This window comes from Lethenteron reissneri, chromosome 48 (assembly GCF_015708825.2).
Source record: "Lethenteron reissneri isolate LAM-NWPU_2019-01 chromosome 48, ASM1570882v1, whole genome shotgun sequence".
NCBI classification, from domain to species: Eukaryota; Metazoa; Chordata; class Hyperoartia; order Petromyzontiformes; family Petromyzontidae; genus Lethenteron; species Lethenteron reissneri.
The window spans coordinates 5,068,607-5,089,380 of NC_083826.1; the positions used below are offsets into that span (position 1 = coordinate 5,068,607).

The following is a 20,774-nucleotide window of genomic DNA, read 5'->3' on the forward strand; positions in this document are numbered from 1 at the left end:
GCTGTGAAAACCACCTGAGAATTTTAGTGTTTTATTTTTATTATTTTATTATTTCCCTTCTACGTGACTTTATCGAAAGAACCAAGAATACGTTAAGAGTCATGATCAATCTCCTGTACGCACGTACGTTGAACTTCTTTCGCGCCGTACATGGTCAACCGTGTACGTATGTACGTTGAACTTCTTTCGCGCCGTACGTAGCCGACCGTGTGCGTATGTTATCTGTTGACATTTTTATCGCGCAGTACGTAGCCATCCGCGCTAATCGGAGGTGCAGGGGAAGGACAACAAACTGGACGCATAGAAACAGCAAGGCGCCAGGTATGTAACCAAAAATAATTTGACACATTTTTGTTTAGTAGTAGGTTTTCACCCTGTAAAAAAAAAAACTGGCACCTTTATACAAGGCATCATGTTTGCAATAACCACAACAAAGGCAGTCAAAATGCAAACAAAAAGAAACAACTCTGATAATGGTAATGATATGCACTGTCCTTGAAGTTGATTGGTCCACACCCGAGACAGCTGTCTCGGGTGTGGACCAATCAACTTCATTATCAGAGTTGTTTTTTTTTGTTTGCATTTTGACTGCTTGTGTTGTGGTTATTGCAAACATGATGCCTTGTATAAAGGTGCCAGTTTTGTACCAGTTTAAAGGGTAAAAAACCTACGAGTATATTTTGCCACTGGTAAAGGAGATGTCTCATAGTGTAAACATTTTTGTTTTTTGTTGTCATCGACTCATCATCGTCGACCGTTCGACGACGACGCCCGCCCGCCACGTCTCCGCACGGTCTTTTAGAAAATATCTAATTTCCCTTCTCTCCCTTTTTCTCTCTCCAAAACATCGCCGAGGGGATCTCCGCTTTTTCTCCCTCCGTCGCTTTATCGACTCCGACATTTTTATCGCCCTTTTCAAGAACCCAGGATTACGGCGGTGAACATCGGACACGGGAGCAAGGAACGCGACACGCACGGCAGGCCCGGGACGCGCGTAACGCACCCCCCACCGTGAGTAGGGAAGGGACATGGGCATCTGGGGCTCGCCGGCCAACCCACGGCGGAGGAGGAGGGGGGGTAACAATCGAGGGAACTTGGCCCTTCATACCGAACGCGTCCTAATGATGTCCGCGCCACCGCCAGCGTTAACCGGGCAGGGGGGAGAGCAACGTTCCTACGAATGTAACGCCAGAAACGGCATCAATTCAAAATTTGTCTTTACACCATTGGAACCTCATTTGCCAGTAAAAAAATATGATAATTGGGTTTTTACCCTTCTATCTGCCAACAAAACTGACACTTTTTTTTACAAGGAGTCATGTTTGCATAGACCACAATACCTGCAGCCATAATGCAAACAAAAAACATAACTCTGATAATATTTTGGCGTCATCTGGTCCAACCCATGTGAGACTAGGCTCTAAGGAAAGCTGTCTCGGGTGTGGACCAATCAACTTCAAGGACAGTGCATACATTTTTAGAGTTGTTTTTTGTTTGCATTATGGCTGCAGGTATTGTGGTCTATGCAAACATGACTCCTTGTAAAAAAGGTGTCAGTTTTGTTGCCAGATAGAAGGGTAAAAAACGAATTATCAAAGTTAGTCGTTATTAACAATGCTCATTATGTATTTGATGATGATGGTGGTGATGGTGGTGGTGATGGTGGTGACGATCATCAGCATGGCAATGGTGATGCCAGTCAAATTTATCCACGAATTGAACTCGGGACATTTGAAACGCGCACAACCTGCAGCAGCCGGGGCCTCATCACAAACTGACTGGGCAGCGTCTACACAGCATCCTGATAAAAACACGGGCTGACCATGGTAGAGGCCTTTTCTGGGTGAAATCACGTAAATATAAGCGTGTCGTTAAAGCCCGCCACCACCCGACACAACCAATTAGTAAGGTTTGTCACGTGAACAGAACGTGCCAATTCGTCACAGCACAACGGTTGTGTTGGAGGCAACAACATTTGCAATTTGAGAATTTACGTTTCGCCGGATAATTACGACTAGCTTCATCAGGCGGACACCCAGATTCGTGCAGAAACCCTCCTCCTGTTTTTGTTTTCCATTTAACTTCTTATCGCACCGCACGTGGCCCAACAGTGCTCATCGCAGTTGTGCGGGCAAAAGTGATTTTTTTTTTACCCGATTCCACCACCCTCTCCCCTCCAGCCCCCCCCCCCTCCTCTCCCACCCCACCACCCCTCCCCCTCCAGCCCCCCCCCCCCTCCTCTCCCACCCCACCACCCCTCCCGTCCCTGCCTCCTAACCACGGGAAAGGAAGAGGGCAAAACGGTGGCCAAATCGTAGGCAGGAAACGGCTGGCGATCTCAAATCAGAGATGTCGACAGCCACGCCCTGGCGGACGGCAAGATCGGAGAAGATGCTGACGGGTCGTGGAGACCCGCGCCGGGTGTGACTGTGTGTGTGTGTGCGGATGTGTGTGTGTGCGGATGTGTGTGCGGGTGTGTGTGTGTGCGGATGTGTGTGTGTGTGCGGGTGTGTGTGTGTGCGTGTGTGTGTGTGTGCGGATGTGTGTGTGTGTGCGGGTGTGTGTGTGCGGATGTGTGTGTGTGCCGGTGTGAGTGTGTGCGGGTGTGACTGTGTGTGCGGGTGTGTGTGTGTGCGGGTGTGACTATGTGTGTGTGTGCGGATGTGTGAGTGTGTGCGGGTGTGACTGTGTGTGCGGGTGTGTGTGTGTGCGGGTGTGACTGTGTGTGTGTGTGCGGATGTGTGAGTGTGTGCGGGTGTGACTGTGTGTGCGGGTGTGTGTGTGTGCGGGTGTGACTGTGTGTGTGTGTGCGGATGTGACTGTGTGCGGGTGTGATGGGGGAGCGGTGGTGTAGCGGTTAGCGCGCTGTGCCAGGAACCAGGCGACCCGAGTTCGATTCCCGCTCGCGGCCAGCACCGGTGACGATTATCTGCACCGGTCCTCGGCCTCCACTAGGTCGACTCAGCCTCAACTGAGTACCTGGTGCGGTGTGTAAACATAACCGCTGGGGAGACAAAGGCGGCCGGGCGTGGTGTTGGTCACCCACCCCCTCGTGTGCCGAGCCAGCCTTCATAGGTACTTGCTAACAGCACTTGCCCCAACAGTCTGTTCAGGCTATGCGGGGGATCTTTGTCTTTTGAGTGTCTGGAGCGCCACAAACACGGCGACCCGTGTTCGATCCCCGACACAGCGACCAACTCCAGTGACGGTTATCTGAACTGGTCCTGGGCCTCCCCTAGCCCAACTGAGCCTCAAAAAAGCACCTGGTGCGATGCGTAAAAACATCGCCACCGGGGAGACAAAGGCGGCCGGGCTTGGTGCTGGCCACCCACCCCCGTCAGGTGCTGCCCGGCTTCATCGGCGCTACCCGCGGACAGCACTTGCCCTCCGCAGCCTGTTAGAAGGCGACACGGGGGGGAGGGGGGGTGGATATTTGTTTTCCACGCTTCCACTCGGCGGCCCGAGTGGAAGCGGAGAAAAAGGGGGGGAAACGTAAATAGAAGTAATAAAAGTAAATAAAATAAAAGTACTAAAAGTAAATAAAATAGAAATAATAAAAGTAAATAAAAGTAAATAAAATAAAAATAATAAAAGTAAATACAATAAAAATATTAAAAGTAAATAAAATAAAAATATTAAAAGTAAATAAAAGTTAACAAAAGAAAAATAATAAAAGTAAATAAACCAATTAAATAAACTAGTTTTAAAACATCCGCGGATCGCGTTTGGACCAAAATAAAAAGAAGGCACCGGTGCCTGCCCGGGTTGTCCTTCCTGCACGGTCGGTGGTCGTCTCGTTCCCTCGAATGAATTTCTTTTTATATTCACCCTCACCACCTCCCCCACCCACCGTGACTTGCCCCCCCCCCCCACGACTCACCTCGCCCCCCCTCCGCGCCTCCACCCCTAGGACATCGCAAGACAATTGACCTCCGGTTGGCACTCCGCCTTGACCCCCCGCCACCGCCACCTCCTCTTAGTGCTCGCAGGAGCAACTACGTAGCCGCCACTGCTGCGCGCCTTCGTGCGTTCGTTCGTGTGTTCGTTCATGCGTTCATGCATTCGTTTGTGCGTTCGTTCGTGAATTCGCTCGTGCGTTCGTGGATTCGCACGTGCATTCGCACGTGCGTTCGTGAATTCTCTCGCGCGTTCATTCGTGCGCTCATCCCTCCGTGCGTGCGTCCGTTCGAATTCAACCGCGCTCACTTCGCACGACAAGGGAGCGGTGGTGGGGGGGTGGGCGGCGTTGCGTGGGCACCCCGCAGTGCTGCGTCCGTGTCCCTGCGTGGCCGCCTACGCACCATCTCCTTAATGGAATTAGCCGAGTCCATCACGGGGGCATCGCCTCCCTGCCCCCTCCCCCACTTCCCCCACCGCCGCCTCACCCACCACCCAACTCAGCATTGAACGTGCGACAATCCAGCCACCTACCCCCCCCCCCCTGTTCCCTACCCCCACCTCCCATGGACCCGCAGCCTCCTGATCCACCAATCTCCACTCGCGCTCAACTCTCCTCCTCCTCGAACCTCCTCCGACGTTCACCGAAACGCTTCGCCGCTTTCACTTTGTCGCAATCGTAGTGCAAGTGGCGAGATCGAATGCGCAGCCCCGCAATGCCCGCACCACCGCCCCCTCCCCCCGCCACCCCCACTCCCAGCAAAAAAAAATCAGAAAAAATACGAATAATCATAATCACGTTGATTATAATTAATCACATTGCACGGCGGTCAAGTACAGCTCGCCGGTTTAACCAACGATTCTGGGGGGGTGGGATGAGTCGTCACGTGCTGTTCGACGCGTCCCTACGACGCGCTGGAGATGAACGCCGTCAGATTCTTGCGAAGGGACAGATCCACGTCGTGCGCCACGAGCGACGTTCGCACCTCGGCCGCCCCCCCCCCCCCCCCACAGCCCCCAACCGTCTTCCCAGAGAGCAAAGTTCACCGCTGGGACGTGGTTCTCTCTCCATCGCCCCCGTCGCCGCCGCCGTCTCTACGCCCAGCGGACGTGCGAGCCATCGATCGGTCGGCCCGGCGCAGATAAGCGCTTTAACGACGCGGAGATACGGGACACGCGACCGCCACCCCGACCGGTACCGCACCGCCGTGCCGGACGCGGGAACCTCCGCTAAGGTGGGGGGGGGGGGGCCCGGCTGGGGGCCGTGGCGGAGGTTAACCACCGATGGAGCCGCAGATAAATCGGCGGTTATCGCAGAACAAGTTTTCGTCTCTTCCGTTGCTATCGCACGCACGCACGCACGCGGGTACACACGCACACGCACGACACACACACACACCAAGATAACGATCGACCCGTGTAGCCTGTAACAGACTGTTTTTGCACCTCCGATTAGCACGGTTGGCTACGTACGGTGCGAAAGAAGTTCAATAAACATACTTTACATACATACTACACTACTATACACCGCGCGGTACAGTACAAGCGCTGTTTGCGAGCACCTATGAAGGCCAGCACGGCACACGAGGGGGTGGAGGGCCAGAATAACGCCCGGACCACGTTTGTCTCCCCAGTGGCGATGTTTACGCATGGCACCAGGTACTCATTTGAGGCTGAGTCCACCTAGGGGAGGCCCAGGACCGGTTGCACATTAAAGTAACTGTATTTTTTCATTTGCTATACAGCCGGATAATACGGCAAATCGCTAACCTTAAACGCCCAGTCGTTCGTAAAAGTCGAAGGCGGTATAGTACTATAGCAATAGAGCAAGTGCAGAATCACCGAACCGGAATTGATAGCTTGAAAGCATTTAGCGCGGGACCCTTGAAAGTGTGGGGCCCGTAGCATTATGTAGCTACTTGTGCTACGAGGATATAATCCGGCACCGATCACGCCCTCGTGCGCCGGCTGCCAACGTCAGCGTCAACGAAACGACGTGTGTGTGTATATATATGTGTGTGTGTATATATTTTTTTACGTACGAATATGCAACGACTATGTTTACGCCGATATGTTTCGTCAACTTGTGTACATCACGAGCGAACGTCGTCACCGACGCTCGGGTTTGGCTCTGGGACGACGGGAAAGCGATTCCCTTTGAATTTGCGTGCTCGTCATCTCGCGCGGAAAACAAACAAAAAACACGTCGAAATGTTTCTCCGTTTTCTGCTATTAAACATCTTTGGTAACCGGCTGTGGGGGGCCCCCGTACGTTTGCATAATTACCGCTAAGTGCACCCCCCCCCCCCGATCGCACGATCGAGAACGGATGCAAAACGCTTTCAACGGAGGGTTAATCGCCGCGCATTGTTGACATTTTTTGCAATCGTTTTGTTGTTTATCACCGACGATCAATCGTGAGTCATAACTCCTGCGGTTTGTTAATTTCCCGCGGTAAGATTACGGCTCCGGCCCGAATGTTGGTGCCGTGGTGGCTAGGAGATGTTAACTACCTCGCCTGGTATACAGGAGGTCGTGGGTTCGATCCCAACCCTGATGCCTGCTGTATATTTGGAGTTTGCGTGTCTCCCACTCATCATCATCATCATCACGGTGGCTAGGAGATGTTAACTACCTCGCCTGGTATACAGGAGGTCGAGAGTTCGATCCCGACCCTGACGCTTGCTGCTGTGTATTTGGAGTTTGCGTGTCTCTCTCTCTCTCACCATCATCACGGTGGCTAGGAGATGTTAACTACCATGCCTGGTATACAGGAGGTCGAGGGTTTGATCCCGACCCTGACGTCTGCTGCTGTGTATTTGGAGTTTGCGTCTCTCTCTCTCCCCGTGTTCATCTGGATTTGTCTCGGGGTCCTCCGGTTTTCCCCTCCACATTTAGAATCAACGTCACGCGTTCAGAATATTTGACTGCTGCTGTAAGTTTCCACACGATGATGATGATGAGCCCACTTCGTTGAGCTATCAGTTGTGATGGCCCGGATCACTAACGATTAAAGCGCTACCTTACCTGAATCATTAAACATAGTTAATAGTAACTCAGAGACCAGACACTCAACTCGTCCCTGCTCATTAAAGCCAGCTCTCCATCGTTGTCGTCGTCATAATCATTATCAGCTGTGATGTATCCGCTGCTGGATTAAACCCTGCCCCAAGCCGTCACGATGTCTCTCATACTCTTAGTTCTTTCGGTAAAGTCACGTAGGTAAAAAAATGAAATTAAAATTAATAAAAATAAAACAATAAAATCACGACGTTTCAGAGGCAACACAAGTCTCCGTCATCAGGTGAGACCGTCACAGCCAGATTTTCTGCATCAAGTGTCTCTCCCACTGAGCTCCTCCTGCTTACTGTTTTGCATTTATTTTTTTCTCCCGTGACTGCTCTAAACCGATTTAATTTTTCACATTCGTGCAATTGGAATTTTTCCAATATTTTTTTTTTCTCGTAGCAAAAAATAAAACGATTTCACGAGATCGCTTGATCAGTGGCCGGGCCGACAGCACCAACTCGCTGTACTTGATGACCCGGTTTAATCACAGAGGGGGGCGGGCGGAGCGGTAGGAGTCAAAACCTGGATTGGAACCCAGATCTCGGCGATGCCGGCTCCGTATCTCTGACCTCTGAGCCACCGAGTTTGTAGCCGGGTCCATGCGGTGAAGCGATCGGGTTGCACGCAACTCGGTTGCACGCGCGCGAACGAACGGGGACTTCTGCTGCGACCGGTTGCCGCTCACGCGCTGCGGGCGACGGCCTCGACTTCCGAGCGATCGATCGATCTGCTCGGCGAGGCGGCAGCGACGGCGTTACATCGCGTGCCGTGTCACTCCGAAGCGCGCAGCTCGCCATTGTCAACTCCCTCGCCGCGCAACTGCACTGATCACGTCCTCGTGCGCCGGCTGTCAGCGTCAACGAAACGATGTGTGTGTGTGTATATATATTTTTACGTACGAATATGTAACGACTATGTTTACGCCGATATTTTTCGTCAGCTTGTGTACATCACGAGCCGCGCGCTTTCCGAGAACCCGATTTGGTCGCCCGCCCGACCGACCGACCGACCGACCGACCGAACGACCGGTTGCGTAACCCCTGCCGTGCAATGCAGGCTCCCACAATGCACTGGCCTTGCCGGCTCCGTACACTGGACACCTGTGAAAAAAAGCTTCATAGCTCATCGGATTCCTCCGGTAAAACGAAAGATTCTGATTATGTATTGACAGAGTTTGGGGGGGCTCGCCGCCGTACCTGGAGTGGTTCTGCCGCAGCCAGGGCTGGCTCCGCTCCTGCTCGACGCCGCACGACGCCGCGCGACCCACGGGCCTCTTCCGGGGCAGGGTGCCGTGCAGCGTGGAGGGGTAGGCCTGGTGGCGAGAGGGGGCAGAGGGGGCAGAGGGGGAGTGAGACACCGCCGGCGCCAGGTTAGTTCTACCGACCGATCGACCGTCGCTCCAAGTCCGCGGCGGATCGAGCATTCGGCTGAAGGCCGCTCCCCCTGCCTCCCACCTCCGATATTTTCCAGGATGCCGCTGAGGCCGGCTCTGAGTTGTTGGTCGACCAGAGTTGGGGGCACGCGGAGGGATCGCAGCGACAGCCGGAAGCGGGAAGAGGCTTTGTTGATTAGATGTGGTGTGCCGGGTGGGCGAAATATTTTGTTGCGTCTTGAGTGCACGTGCCAGGGAGTGTGTGGGGAGCGGTAGTGTGGCGGTGAGTGAGCCGAGTTTGGAAGCGGTTAGCGAGCCGAGTTCGATTCCCGCTCACGGCCAACACCGGTGACGATTATCTGAACGGGTCTTGGGCCGCGGCTAGGTCGACTCAGCCTCAAACCAGTACCTCGTGCAATGTGTAAACATTGATACTAGGGAGACAAAGGCGGCCGGGCGTGGTGCTGGCCACCCACTTCCTTGTGTGCTGTGCCGGCCTTAATAAGTTTTCACGAACAGCTCTTGCCCCAACAGTCTGTTGAGCCTATACGTGTGTGTGCACGTGTGTGTGCACGTGTGTGTGCACGTGTGTGTGCACGTGTGTGTGCACGTGTGTGTGCACGTGTGTGTGCACGTGTGTGGTGTGTGTGGCACGTGTGTGTGCACGTGTGTGTGCACGTGTGTGTGCACGTGTGTGTGCACGTGTGTGTGCACGTGTGTGTGCACGTGTGTGTGCACGTGTGTGTGCACGTGTGTGTGCACGTGTGTGTGTGCGAGTCTGAACCGTGTTATCTTAGTCTTGTATCCATTCATTAGTTCCACTTCTCGGTTTAATTTCTCACTCGACGTTTTCCAGGTCGCTGCTAAAACCCGGAGTGGGTGCGGCACGTGACTCACAGCCCCGGCAGCCGTAGCGAGAGCCCGGATCTAGACTGGATGTGGTGTGCCGGGTTCTCATGGTTCGCCAACCCAGACGGACCAGACGATTGTCCTGGTGGTGGTGATGGTGGTGGTGGTGTAGATAGTGGTGATGGTGGTGGCAGTGGTGGTGGCAGTGGTGACGATGGTGGTGGTGGCAGCAGTGGTAGTGGCGATGATGGCGATGGTGATGGAGGCTGTGGTGGCGATGGTAATGGAGGCTGTGGTGATGGAGGCGGTGGTGGCGATGGTGGCGGCAGTGGTAGTGGCGATGGTAATGGAGGCTGTGGTGATGGAGGCGGTGGTGGCGATGGTGGCGGCAGTGGTAGTGGCGATGGTAATGGAGGCTGTGGTGATGGAGGCGGTGGTGGCGATGGAGATGGCGATGGTGGTGGCAGTGGTGGTGACGATGGTGGTGGTGGTGGCAGTGGTGGTGGCGATGGCGATGGAAGCGATGGTGGTGGCGGCTGTCCCAGTGCTGCGCACGGTGGTGGTTGCGGCGACGGTGGTTGTGGCCATGGCGGTGGCGCTGTGCGTGGTGGTGCTGTGCGGTGCCAGCGCTGTACCTGTGCGGCGCGCACGCTCGCCAGCTGCTGCGGGTGGCAGTGGTGGTTGCGGCCGACGATGAGGTCGCCGGCCGAGCCGAGCGACGTCTGCCGGGAGAGCATCGCCGGGCCGCCCACCGACTGCATGGCCCTCGGCTTCAGATGATCTGCGGAGCGACAGCGGACACCGTCAATGTCACCGCCGTCGTCATTGTCACCGTCATTGTCATCATTGTAACCGTCATTGTCATCATAATCATCGTCATCATTGTCATCGTAATCATCATCATCATTGCCACCATCGTCATTGTCATCATTGTATTCACAGTCAACAGTCAGCATCATCATTGACATCATCGTCATCGTCACCATCATTTGTATCATCATCATCATCGCCGCCATCATCAACATCGCTGTTACCATCACTATCATCATCATCAACATCGCTGTTACCATCATCGTTGCCACCATCATCAACATCGCTGTTACCATCATTATCGTCATCATCAACATCGCTGTTACCATCATCGTCGTCATCATCATCGCTGTTACCATCATTATCATCACCATACCCGGAGCAACCCCGCGCACACACGAGAGGAGGGGCTAACCATCAGGGCTCCGCACAGATGGATTCAAGTATCTCCCCCCGACCAACTCGCGGCGCGTGTTCCCATCGGTGCACAGAGCCAGGCCCAGCGCGGCTTGCCTCGTGAAGTGCGCCGAGACCAGACGCAGCCACCTATCTCTCTCGTAAACAAAGATAAAGATCCCCCGTATAGCCTTAACAGACTGAAGGGCCAAGTGCTGTTAGTGAGCACGTACGAAGGCCGGAACGGTACACGAGGGGGTGGGTGGCCAGCACCACGCCCGACCGCCTTTGTCTCCCCAGTGGCGATGTTTACACACCGCACCAGGTACTCATTTAAGGCTGAGTCGACCTAGGGGAGGCCCGGGACCGGTTCAGATAATCGTCACTGGTATTGGCCGTGAGCGGGAATCGAACTCGGGTCGTCGGGTTCATAGCGCAGCGTTGTGCTACCCGCTACACCACCGGATGCATGCATGCGTGAGCACACACACAAGCAACATTACGTAACCGGTATTGGTGAAATACCCCCATTGGTGAAAGATTTCTACTGCAAGTTACTCGATTGGGATTCCACACAGGGGCCGTCCATAAATTACGTCACGCGATTTTGGACGATTTTTGAGACCCCCCCCCCTCAAATATGACGTCACAAAGCTCTGCCCCCCCCCCAAAAAAATAAAACATGCTTCAAATCGCTTTAAACTATTGTCATTGTAGTGCCTATTTAATGTGGCGCTGCACTCTGATGTTGTAGGAGAAAACATTTATTTATAAAAGTCTATTTAATTAAGTAGAACGTGTTGTCTATATTTATTTAAAGTTTCGTTTGTTGATGTGACGTCACATCTCTCAAACCCCCCCCCTCGTCACACATCGTCACAAATGTCTGACACCCCCCCCCCCCAGGTGCATGACGTCATTTATGGACGGCCCCACAGCAGTAGCAGCAGCAGAATCAGCAGCAGCATCGCTCCCTCCACTGCAGGACCCTCCCGTGAAGAAGTCTTGAGACTCGGTAAAACAACAACAATAACACACGCAGCTCGTGACGCTCTAGGAGTCACTCCCCTGGGTCGACTCAGCCTTAAATGAGTCAGCCAGTACGTGTGGAGCGGTGAGCGCGCCGCGCTACGAACCCGGCGACCCGAGTTCGATTCCCGCTCACGGCCACAAAACCCAAGCGACGATTATCTGAACCGGTCATGGACCTCCGCCCCGAGGTCGACTCAGCCTCAAATAAGTGCCTGGTGCGGTGTGTAAACATCTGAACTGGGGAGACAAAGGTGGCTGGGCGTGGTGTTAGCCCCCCCCCCCCCCCGTGCCCCATCGTGTGCCGTGCCGGCCTTCGTAACGTTATCGCGCTCGGTAACAGCACTTGGCCCCGGCAAGTCGGTTCAAGGCTACACGGGGGACCTTTGTCTTTGTCGTGACTCAGCCTGTGAAGCCGTTCCTGTGCTGAAATATCCGGACCGCTCCCTTACACACACACACATGCACACACACATGCACACACCCAGATACACACACGCGCACACACACGCACACACACACCCATACACACACGCACACGCATACACGCACACACGCACACCTTTACACGCATACACACATACCCTTACACCCATACATGCACACGCACACACACGCACGCATTCACACACACGCATACACACGCACGCATACACGCATACACGCGCAGGTGTATGCGTGTGTGTGTTAGGGGAGCGGTAGTGTAGCTGTGAACCCGGCGACCCGAGTTCGATTCCCGCTCAAGGCCAACACCAGTGACGATAATTATCTGAACCGGTCCTGGGCATTCCCTAGGTTGACTCAGCCTCAAAAAACGAGTTACCCAGTGCGGGGTGTGTAAAACGTCACCACTGGGGAGACAAAGGCGGCCGGGCGTGATGTTGGCCACCCACCCCCTCGTGTGCCGTGCCGGCCTTCATAGGTGCTGCTCGCAAAACAGCACTTGCCCCGACAAGTCTGTTACAGGCTGCACAAGACGCTCTACCATCCTACATCGGCATCACAATTGTGTACGTGTGCGTACAATTGTGTAGTGCTTCCTTTGTTGTTCTTTGTTGTGCCCCGTGCCACCGTTTTGCAGGCGCGTGACAAAGTGTCCGACATTTGACCAGTGCCGGATTAAGCGAAGTGCGGGGCTTTTAGCATATTAATATTAAAACACAATATTCTTAGTTGCGTAGTAAAGTAATTGTATTTTGCATTTGCTATACAGCCAGATAATACGACAAATCGCTAACCTTACACATCCAGTCGTTCGTAAAAGTTGAAGGCGGTATAGTACTATAGTAATAGAGCAAGTGCAGAGTCATCGAACCGGAATTGATAGCTTGAAAGCATTTAACGTGGGGCCCTTGAAAGTGCAGGGCCCCGTAGCATTATGTAGCTACTTGTGCTACGAGGATATAATCCGGCACTGCATTTGACAAGATCAGACTGCATCAGCACCTGTGAAGGCCGGCACGGCACACGAGGGGGTGGGTGGCCAGCACCACGCCCGGCCGCCTTTGTCTCCTGAGCGGCGCTGTTTTTACACATCGCACCAGGTACTCATTCGAACCTTATGGCGAGACCCCGGGGTCCCGCCATAAGGTTCATTTGAGGCTGAGTCGACCTAGGGGAGGCCCAGCACGAGTTCAGATAATCGTCACCGGTGTCGATGGCCGTGAGCGGGAATCGAACTCGTGTCACCAGGTCCGTAGCGCAACGCGCTAACCGCGACACTACCACTCCTCATACGCACAATTCACACACAACAACAACAACCGCCATTCGCCACTAAGTGGCGATGACGTCACCACGACGCTTGTGCCAGGCCAAGTGCACCTTGAGGCCACGTGAAGTGTCGAACGCCCGCTGGCAGAAGGTCACGGGGCAGACCTAGCAGGTGCCACGGGTCGACTGACTGAGATGATTGAGACGACTGGCTGATGCACCACCTGTGCCCCCTACTGTGCCAACTTGCTGTGCTTTAGCCACCCGGCGCTCCGCTCGTTGTTGTGAGCGTCGCTCCTCCGCCCTCCGTTGTTGTTGGAGGGCGACTACCTCCAACTGCCCAGTAGCGTCCTTCACGAGCCTCCTCAACAGAGGCCGATCTTGACACCGCTGGTACCAGTCATCGTCAAGTCCACTCAGCTCCACGTCCTCCTGTACCACATCACTCCATTTCTTCTCTAGCCCGTGCCGCGCCCGTTTAACCCCCTCGATCCTGCCGAACAAAAGCTGTTTGTGCATGCGGTGGCTGGGCATGCGGGCTACATGACCCAGTCAACGCAGCCTTGCCTGTCCGGAGGGCCCACACTGACACACACACACACACTCACACACAGACACACAAACACTGACACACACACACACTCACACACAGACACACAAACACTGACACACACACACACTCACACACAGACACACAAACACTGACACACACACACACTGACATACACACACACTCACACACAGACACACAAACACTGACACACATACACACTGACACACACACACACTCACACACAGACACAAACACTGACACACTGACACACACACACTCACACACAGACACACAAACACTGACACACACACACACTCACACACAGACACACAAACACTCACACACAGACACTCACACACAGACACTCACACACAGACACACAAACACTGACACACACACACATTGCACGCGTAACCCAACGCAGGGCCTCCAGCGAGCCTCCCAAATATAGCGGCGGCCACCGCTGCGCACCCCCCCCCCCCCACCATCGCGTTCCTGTTGGGGGGGGGGTGGGGGGCGAGGCCGAAACGTCGCGAACTTCTGGACGGGAGCGGGCAGCCCAGGCGGCGCTCGATCTGCAGAAGCGGATATCAAGGAGCTACCTCTAAGAGCTCGCTTCAGCACGTGACCTGCGGTCCCGCACAGCAAAGGGGGCAGCACTGCCCCAGCCGGCCTGCCGTACGGACTGCGAACGTTCGTCGCACGGCCACCAAACCCCCCTCGCCCCCCCGATGGCGCTAATTCTTGGCGCAGGAATTTGGCCCACGTTTCCGGGGCGCAGAGCCACGCTCAGTTGCAGGTGACTGATTTGTATTGCTCAGCCCATGATTTGTCACGGGGGATTCATCACTTCTGCTTTCTAAAACAAAATGATGTCATCGCATTTTATTATAGCTCTACATTAAAAGAGAGAGAGAGATAACACTGGTCAACACACTCTTTCTGGCGTAAGGTATTCCAACGGTTTTAAGGTAATTTTGGGGTGATGATTCCAAATCTGGCATAAATTTTTTGTCTATCACATCAGGTTTTTGAGATATCAAATATTGCGTTTTCAATAAAAACTGCAGAAAAAGAATATTAAATAAATGTAGATATCTACATAAAATGATATTATAAACACACTATCTTAAAAATACAGCACCATATTTTAACACTAAAGCAGTCACTGACTCGCAACAACTTGAAATCATAAGTGACAGAGTTAATTTCGGGTAAAATCAATGAAAATGGGGTATGCCGATAGCATAAAAAATCAACCCGTAAAAACAAAGTTTTTCACTATAAATCCTTTATATGCGTGGCGGCTAGAGTCCTCTCGTCCTCTAGCTTGAGATGGCTGCCACCTATGGGTCAGATGATTGCCTGCCACCATTAAGCAATGGGTAATTAAATATAAAAAAAATTCCCTAAAATGTTGAAAATTTTGGAATTTTTTTTTCACGAAAATAAATTGTCACACTCAACGAGTCTGTGTGCAAAATGTCAGCTCGATTGGATTACGGGAAGTGGGTTAAAAAACGACCGAAAGATTTGCACGGTCGTAAGCAAGCAAGCAAGCAAGCACGCAAGTGAACTTAATACAAAGGATTTAAAAATGAGATGTGATAGAGCAAATCTGAGATCAGATTTGGAATCAGCACCCTGAAATTAGTCTGCAAAACAGCTGCAAAACTCCAGGCCAGAATTTTTTTTTGTTGACCAGTGTAATCAGTCTCAACAATGCTCTCATCATCACCATCACCATCCACAGCCACGATCAATCCACTGCTGGATGAAGGCCTCCCAAACACCCGTCGCCATCCCTCGCTGTGCCGCAATGCAACGGTCCCAGACAGGCAATCTCCGCATGAGCCCATTTCACCGCTCCGTCTCCTCTCGGGCGCGCGTACTCCTCTCCTCCGGCTGCCGCTCCGTTCTCTCCCCCGGTCACGCGACCGACCCTCGAGCGAGCGTTTCGACGCGGAGTCTCTGACGTGCTCGTGTCAATAATTTCGTTTTGTTAAACCTCCGTGGGACGCGAGGCCGCGCTGAGTTTCCCTGCACTCCTTCACGGCCTTGGTAACGTGCCGAGCGTCGCCCCGTGAGCGGTTGATCGCTGCGTCAAGCGGTCTCTGGCACGGGGTGAAGCTGGGGTTGGTCGTCTAGGACGCCAAGTTAGAGGTAAACACAGAAAAAAACTAATAAAAAAATTAAAATAAAATAACGAATATGCCATTAGGGAGTGAATTGTAGAGGGAGTGAATTGTAGAGGGAGTGAATTGTCGAGGGGGTGAGTGCATTGTAGAGGGAGTGAATTGTCGAGGGAGTGAATTGTCGAGGGGGTGAGTGAATTGTAGAGGGAGTGAATTGTAGAGGGAGTGAATTGTATAGTGAGTGAATTGTAGAGGGAGTGAGTGAATTGTAGAGGGGGTGAGTGATTTGTATAGTGAGTGAATTGTAGGGGGAGTGAGTGAATTGTAGAGGGGGTGAGTGATTTGTAGAGTGAGTGAATTGTAGAGTGAGTGAATTATAGAGGGAGTGAGTGAGTTGTAGAGTGAGTGAATTGTAGAGGGGGTGAGTGAATTGTAGAGTGAGTGAATTATAGAGGGAGTGAGTGAGTTGTAGAGTGAGTGAATTGTAGAGGGGGTGAGTGAATTGTAGAGAGGGTGAGTGAAAAATAACGAATCTGTCATTATTTCAATCCCCGTGTTGCGTGCGGAAGGGAATATGAATCACAATTGATTTTAGATTTGAAGCTTTCACAGTTATTTAGCTGTGCCTTTTTTATATCTGATGAAGGAAGCTTGTGTTGCCTCCGAAACGTCGTGATTTAATTTAGTTGTTTTCATTTATTTTATTTTATTGATTGTTTTACCTACGTGACTTTACCGACAAAAACAAAGAGTATGTCACAATTGATTTCTCAACATTTTCTGAGAATGTATTGGTTGAGACGGACCGACGGACAGACAGACGGACCGAATGATTATGCCTCTGTTTGAAAGAAAAAAAAAACGCTTACACAAAAAAATCATTCAACGGGAAAAATTTGGGTCAAAATGTTTCTCGGTTTACCAAAAAAAAAACCACCTCATCCTAATCTTCTTGGTTCTTTCGGTAAAGTCACGTAGAATGGAAATAATAAAATAATAAAAATAGAACATAATAAAATAATTCTCACGACGTTTCGGCCACAACGCAAGCGTGGCGACACCAGCGTCAGACGGTGCCGCATATGGTTGAGCTCATTTTGTTGTTGTTGTGTCAGAATCAGAATATGTATTTAGCCTGCAGGAGGAATCCGGTGAGCTCTAAAGCTCTTGTGTTTTTTTTTACAGATGTCCAGTACGTGGCACGGGGTTCAGAACGTTATGACGACAAACATTATTATTGTGATAATTGTTTTTTTACCCTTCTATCTGGCAACAAAACTGACATCTTTTTTTACAAAGAGTCATGTTTACATAGACCACAATACCTGCACTCATAATGCAAACAAAAAACATAACTCTGATAATGTGCACTGTCCTTGAAGTTGATTGGTCCACACCCGAGACAACTTTCCTTAGAGCCTAGTCTCACATGGGTTGGACCAGATGACGCCAAAAGGCGCACAACTCAAAGACAATGCACCATCAGAGTATGAGAGCTCGGGGCAAGCATCTACACTATGGGAACCTCATTTGCCAGTAAAAATATGATAATTGGTTTTTTACCCTTCTATCTGGCAACAAAACTGACACCTTTTTACAAGGAGTCATGTTTGTATAGACCGCAATACCTGCAGTCATAATACAAAGAAAAGACATAACTTTGATAATGTGCACTGTCCTTGAAGTTGATTGGTCCACACCCGAGACAGCTTTCCTTAGAGCCTAGTCTCACATGGTGTTGGACCAGATGACGCCAAAAGGCGCACAACTCAAAGACAATGCACCATCAGAGTATGAGAGCTCTGGGTATCAGTTTTGTTGCCAGATAGAAGGATAAAAACCAATTATCATATTTTTTACTGGCAAATGAGGTTCCAATGGTGAAACATTATTATTTAAAAAAGCACGACAAGAGTGCAAAGTATAGGGAAGGTAAACAAATAACTTTAAAAAAGTATACAAATAAAACTCAGCTATTTTGTTTCAATCTTACCAGTTAAAAGCCTCGTCTCTAGGGTACGGCGAATCGTGGCGACTGCCCCGGGCCCCGCGCTTTGGGGAGTGGGGGGGGGGGCACACAGTGTGATTTGCCCCCTCCCACACCCCCTCGGGGGTGAGGGGGTCATACAAATAAATAAATATATAAATGGCGGTCAAAACTCTACCGTGGCCGCCGCACTGCGTCAATAGAGCATTCGGATTTCAAACACCTGCGAGCGCAAAGTTTCCAGTCCCATAAACCGCCGCACCCCCCACCCCCCTATTGCTTGTTTGCCCCGTGCGCTGTACTTGAACTCCCCTCCTCCTCCTCCTCCTCCGCTGCCTTTATCGCCCTCACTGTAGGTCTCTGCGTTTATATTACTTCCTGCATCACCGCCACATCTAGTTGGCAAACCCAGCCCTTTTAAGGGCATTGCCATTGCCAGGATTCAAACCCAGGTTGAGTGAGCTCAGCGGTTTCTGGACCAGTGTCTCTCTCTGAGCCCTCTGAACCAGCATAGCCACTGCCAGGTTTCAAACCCAGGCTGAGTGACCTCAGCGGTTTCAGGATCATCATCTCTCTCTGGGTCCTCTGAACCAGCATAGCCACTGCCAAGTTTCAAACCCAGGTTGAGTGACCTCAGCGGTTTCAGGATCATCATCTCTCTCTGGGCACTCTTAACCAGCATAGCCACTGCCAAGATACAAACCCAGGCTGAGTGAGCTCAGCGGTTTCAGGACCAGTGTGTCTCTCTGGGTCCTCTGAACCAGCATAGCCATTGCCAGGATTCAAACCCAGGCTGAGTGAGCTCAGCGGTTTCAGGACCAGTGTCTCTCTCTGGGTCCTCTTAACCAGCATAGCCATTGCCAGGATTCAAACCCAAGATGAGTGAGCTCAGCGGTTACTGGATCAGCATCTCTCTCTCTCTGGGTCCTCTTAACCAGCATAGCCACTGCCAAGATACAAACCCAGGCTGAGTGAGCTCAGCGGTTTCAGGACCAGTGTCTCTCTCTGGGCCCTCTTAACCAGCATAGCCACGGCCAAGATTCAAACCCAGGTTGAGTGAGCTCAGCGGTTTCAGGACCAGTGTCTCTCTCTCTGGGGGCTCTGAACCAGCATAGCCATTGCCAAGTTTCAAACCCAGGTTGAGTGACCTCAGCGGTTTCAGGATCATCATCTCTCTCTCTGGGCACTCTGAACCAGCATAGCCATTGCCAGGATTCAAACCCAGGCTGAGTGAGCTCAGCGGTTACTGGATCAGCATCTCTCTCTCTCTGGGCCCTCTGAACCAGCATAGCCATTGTCAGGATTCAAACCCAGGCTGAGTGAGCTCAGCGGTTACTGGATCAGCATCTCTCTCTCTCTGGGCCCTCTGAACCAGCATAGCCACTGCCAAGATTCAAACCCAGGTTGAGTGAGCTCAGCGGTTTCCGGCTCAGCGTCTCTCTCTCTCTCGGCCCTCTGAATCACCAACCCGGTCCTTTGTCGGTTTCAATATTTGCCTTCGCGTCATTTGCCCCCGTTTTTCCGTCCGTTAAGCGGACCTCAGTCATCTCGTCAGGCAAGCGCGAGGAGCGCTCATTACCTGGGATGCACTCGTCGCTCGCTCGGGAGCTGCAAATGAGTCTGGAGGTAATTGAGTGAGATTAACAGAGTGTGTGTGTGTTGGGGGGGTGGGTGGGGGGTTAGAGGTGTCAAGCTTCGAAGTCAATGATTGACTTTACAAAAAAAAGGTCTGGCGCAAAGCGGTTTGGACTAAAAGCTCTTCTTACCCTCCTGCCGCAATAAACAAAAATAATACAAACTCGAGACGCATTCTTCACGCACCCCACCCCCTAAAGAGGAACGAATGGTTACGATGCTGTAAGAGCCGCGGTTCTTAACTTTAACTGCAGCCCTTGCACCCATTCAGTCCTCAAACGTATATTGTTTTAAATGTTAATAAATACACTAGGTGCGATGAAACAAAGTTAGTCGGACTCACGTGCCCTCGCTTACTTTGTGTTTTCGATGATTTACCTTCGAAAAATACAAACATCTGGCCACGTCTCGCACCTCCAGAAAGAGGAATCTCGCACCTCGAGGTTAAGAAGAACCGCTGCTGCTGCAGAAGAGGGTGGGTGGGTGCGTGCGTGCTTTGGGCAAAAACACTTCGCGCCATCCATAGAAGAGGGAGCCAGTGAATTTACAGCGACGAAATCATCGCGATTGAATTGTAGAGAGAGTGAGTTGTAGAGTGAGTGAATTGTCGAGGGAGTGAGTGAATTGTAGAGGGAGTGAGTGAGTCGTAGAGTGAGTGAATTGTCGAGGGAGTGAGTGAATTGTAGAGGGAGTGAGTGAGTTGTAGAGTGATTGATTTGTAGAGTGAGTGAATTGTAGAGGGAGTGAGTGAATTGTCGAGGGAGTGAGTGAATTGTAGAGGGAGTGAGTGAGTCGTAGAGTGAGTGAATTGTCGAGGGGGTGAGTGAATTGTAGAGGAAGTGAGTGAATTGTTGTCGAGGGAGTGAGTGAATTTACAGTCGGAGGATGCCACGATGCGCCGCCGCGGTGACCTGGCGTGGGATGTTTTTAATCCGTGGAAAGGAAACCGGGGAGGCACGAGGAAGCCCGTGTCGGACAGGGGGAGAACACACAACGGCAAAGATCTCCCCGTGTAGCCTGCCACGGACTGTTGGGGCAAGTGCTGTTACGAGCAGCACCATATGAAGGCCGGCACGGCGCACGAGGTGGGTAGCCAGAACCACGCCCGGCCGCCTTTGTCTTCCCCCCAGTACTGATGTTCGCTACACATCGCAACAGGTACCCATTTGAGGCCCGGGACCAGTTCAGATCATCGCCACTTGGCAACGGGTCGTGAGCCGGAATCGAACTCGGGCTGCCGGGTTCGGGGCGCAACGCTGACCTCTGCAGCGCCGCGAACTCGACACTCGCACTCCAGACAAAGCGGTCAGTGCCGCGCTGTGGAACCTC

At 52.1% G+C, this 20,774-nt stretch overlaps 1 protein-coding gene across 2 annotated transcripts in view; it reads right to left on the reverse strand.

Moving 5' to 3' along the window:
* The window catches only part of LOC133354622 (breast cancer anti-estrogen resistance protein 3 homolog), a 126,605-nt gene that overhangs the window by 42,793 nt on the left and 63,038 nt on the right, over positions 1-20,774 (reverse strand). For both annotated transcript variants that reach the window (XM_061571620.1, XM_061571621.1), the window contains 2 exons: positions 9,823-9,968; positions 8,163-8,278 (listed from right to left, as the gene is read on the reverse strand). In XM_061571620.1, coding sequence (XP_061427604.1) covers positions 8,163-8,278; positions 9,823-9,968 — 262 coding nt within the window. The remainder of the gene's footprint in view (positions 1-8,162; positions 8,279-9,822; positions 9,969-20,774) is intronic.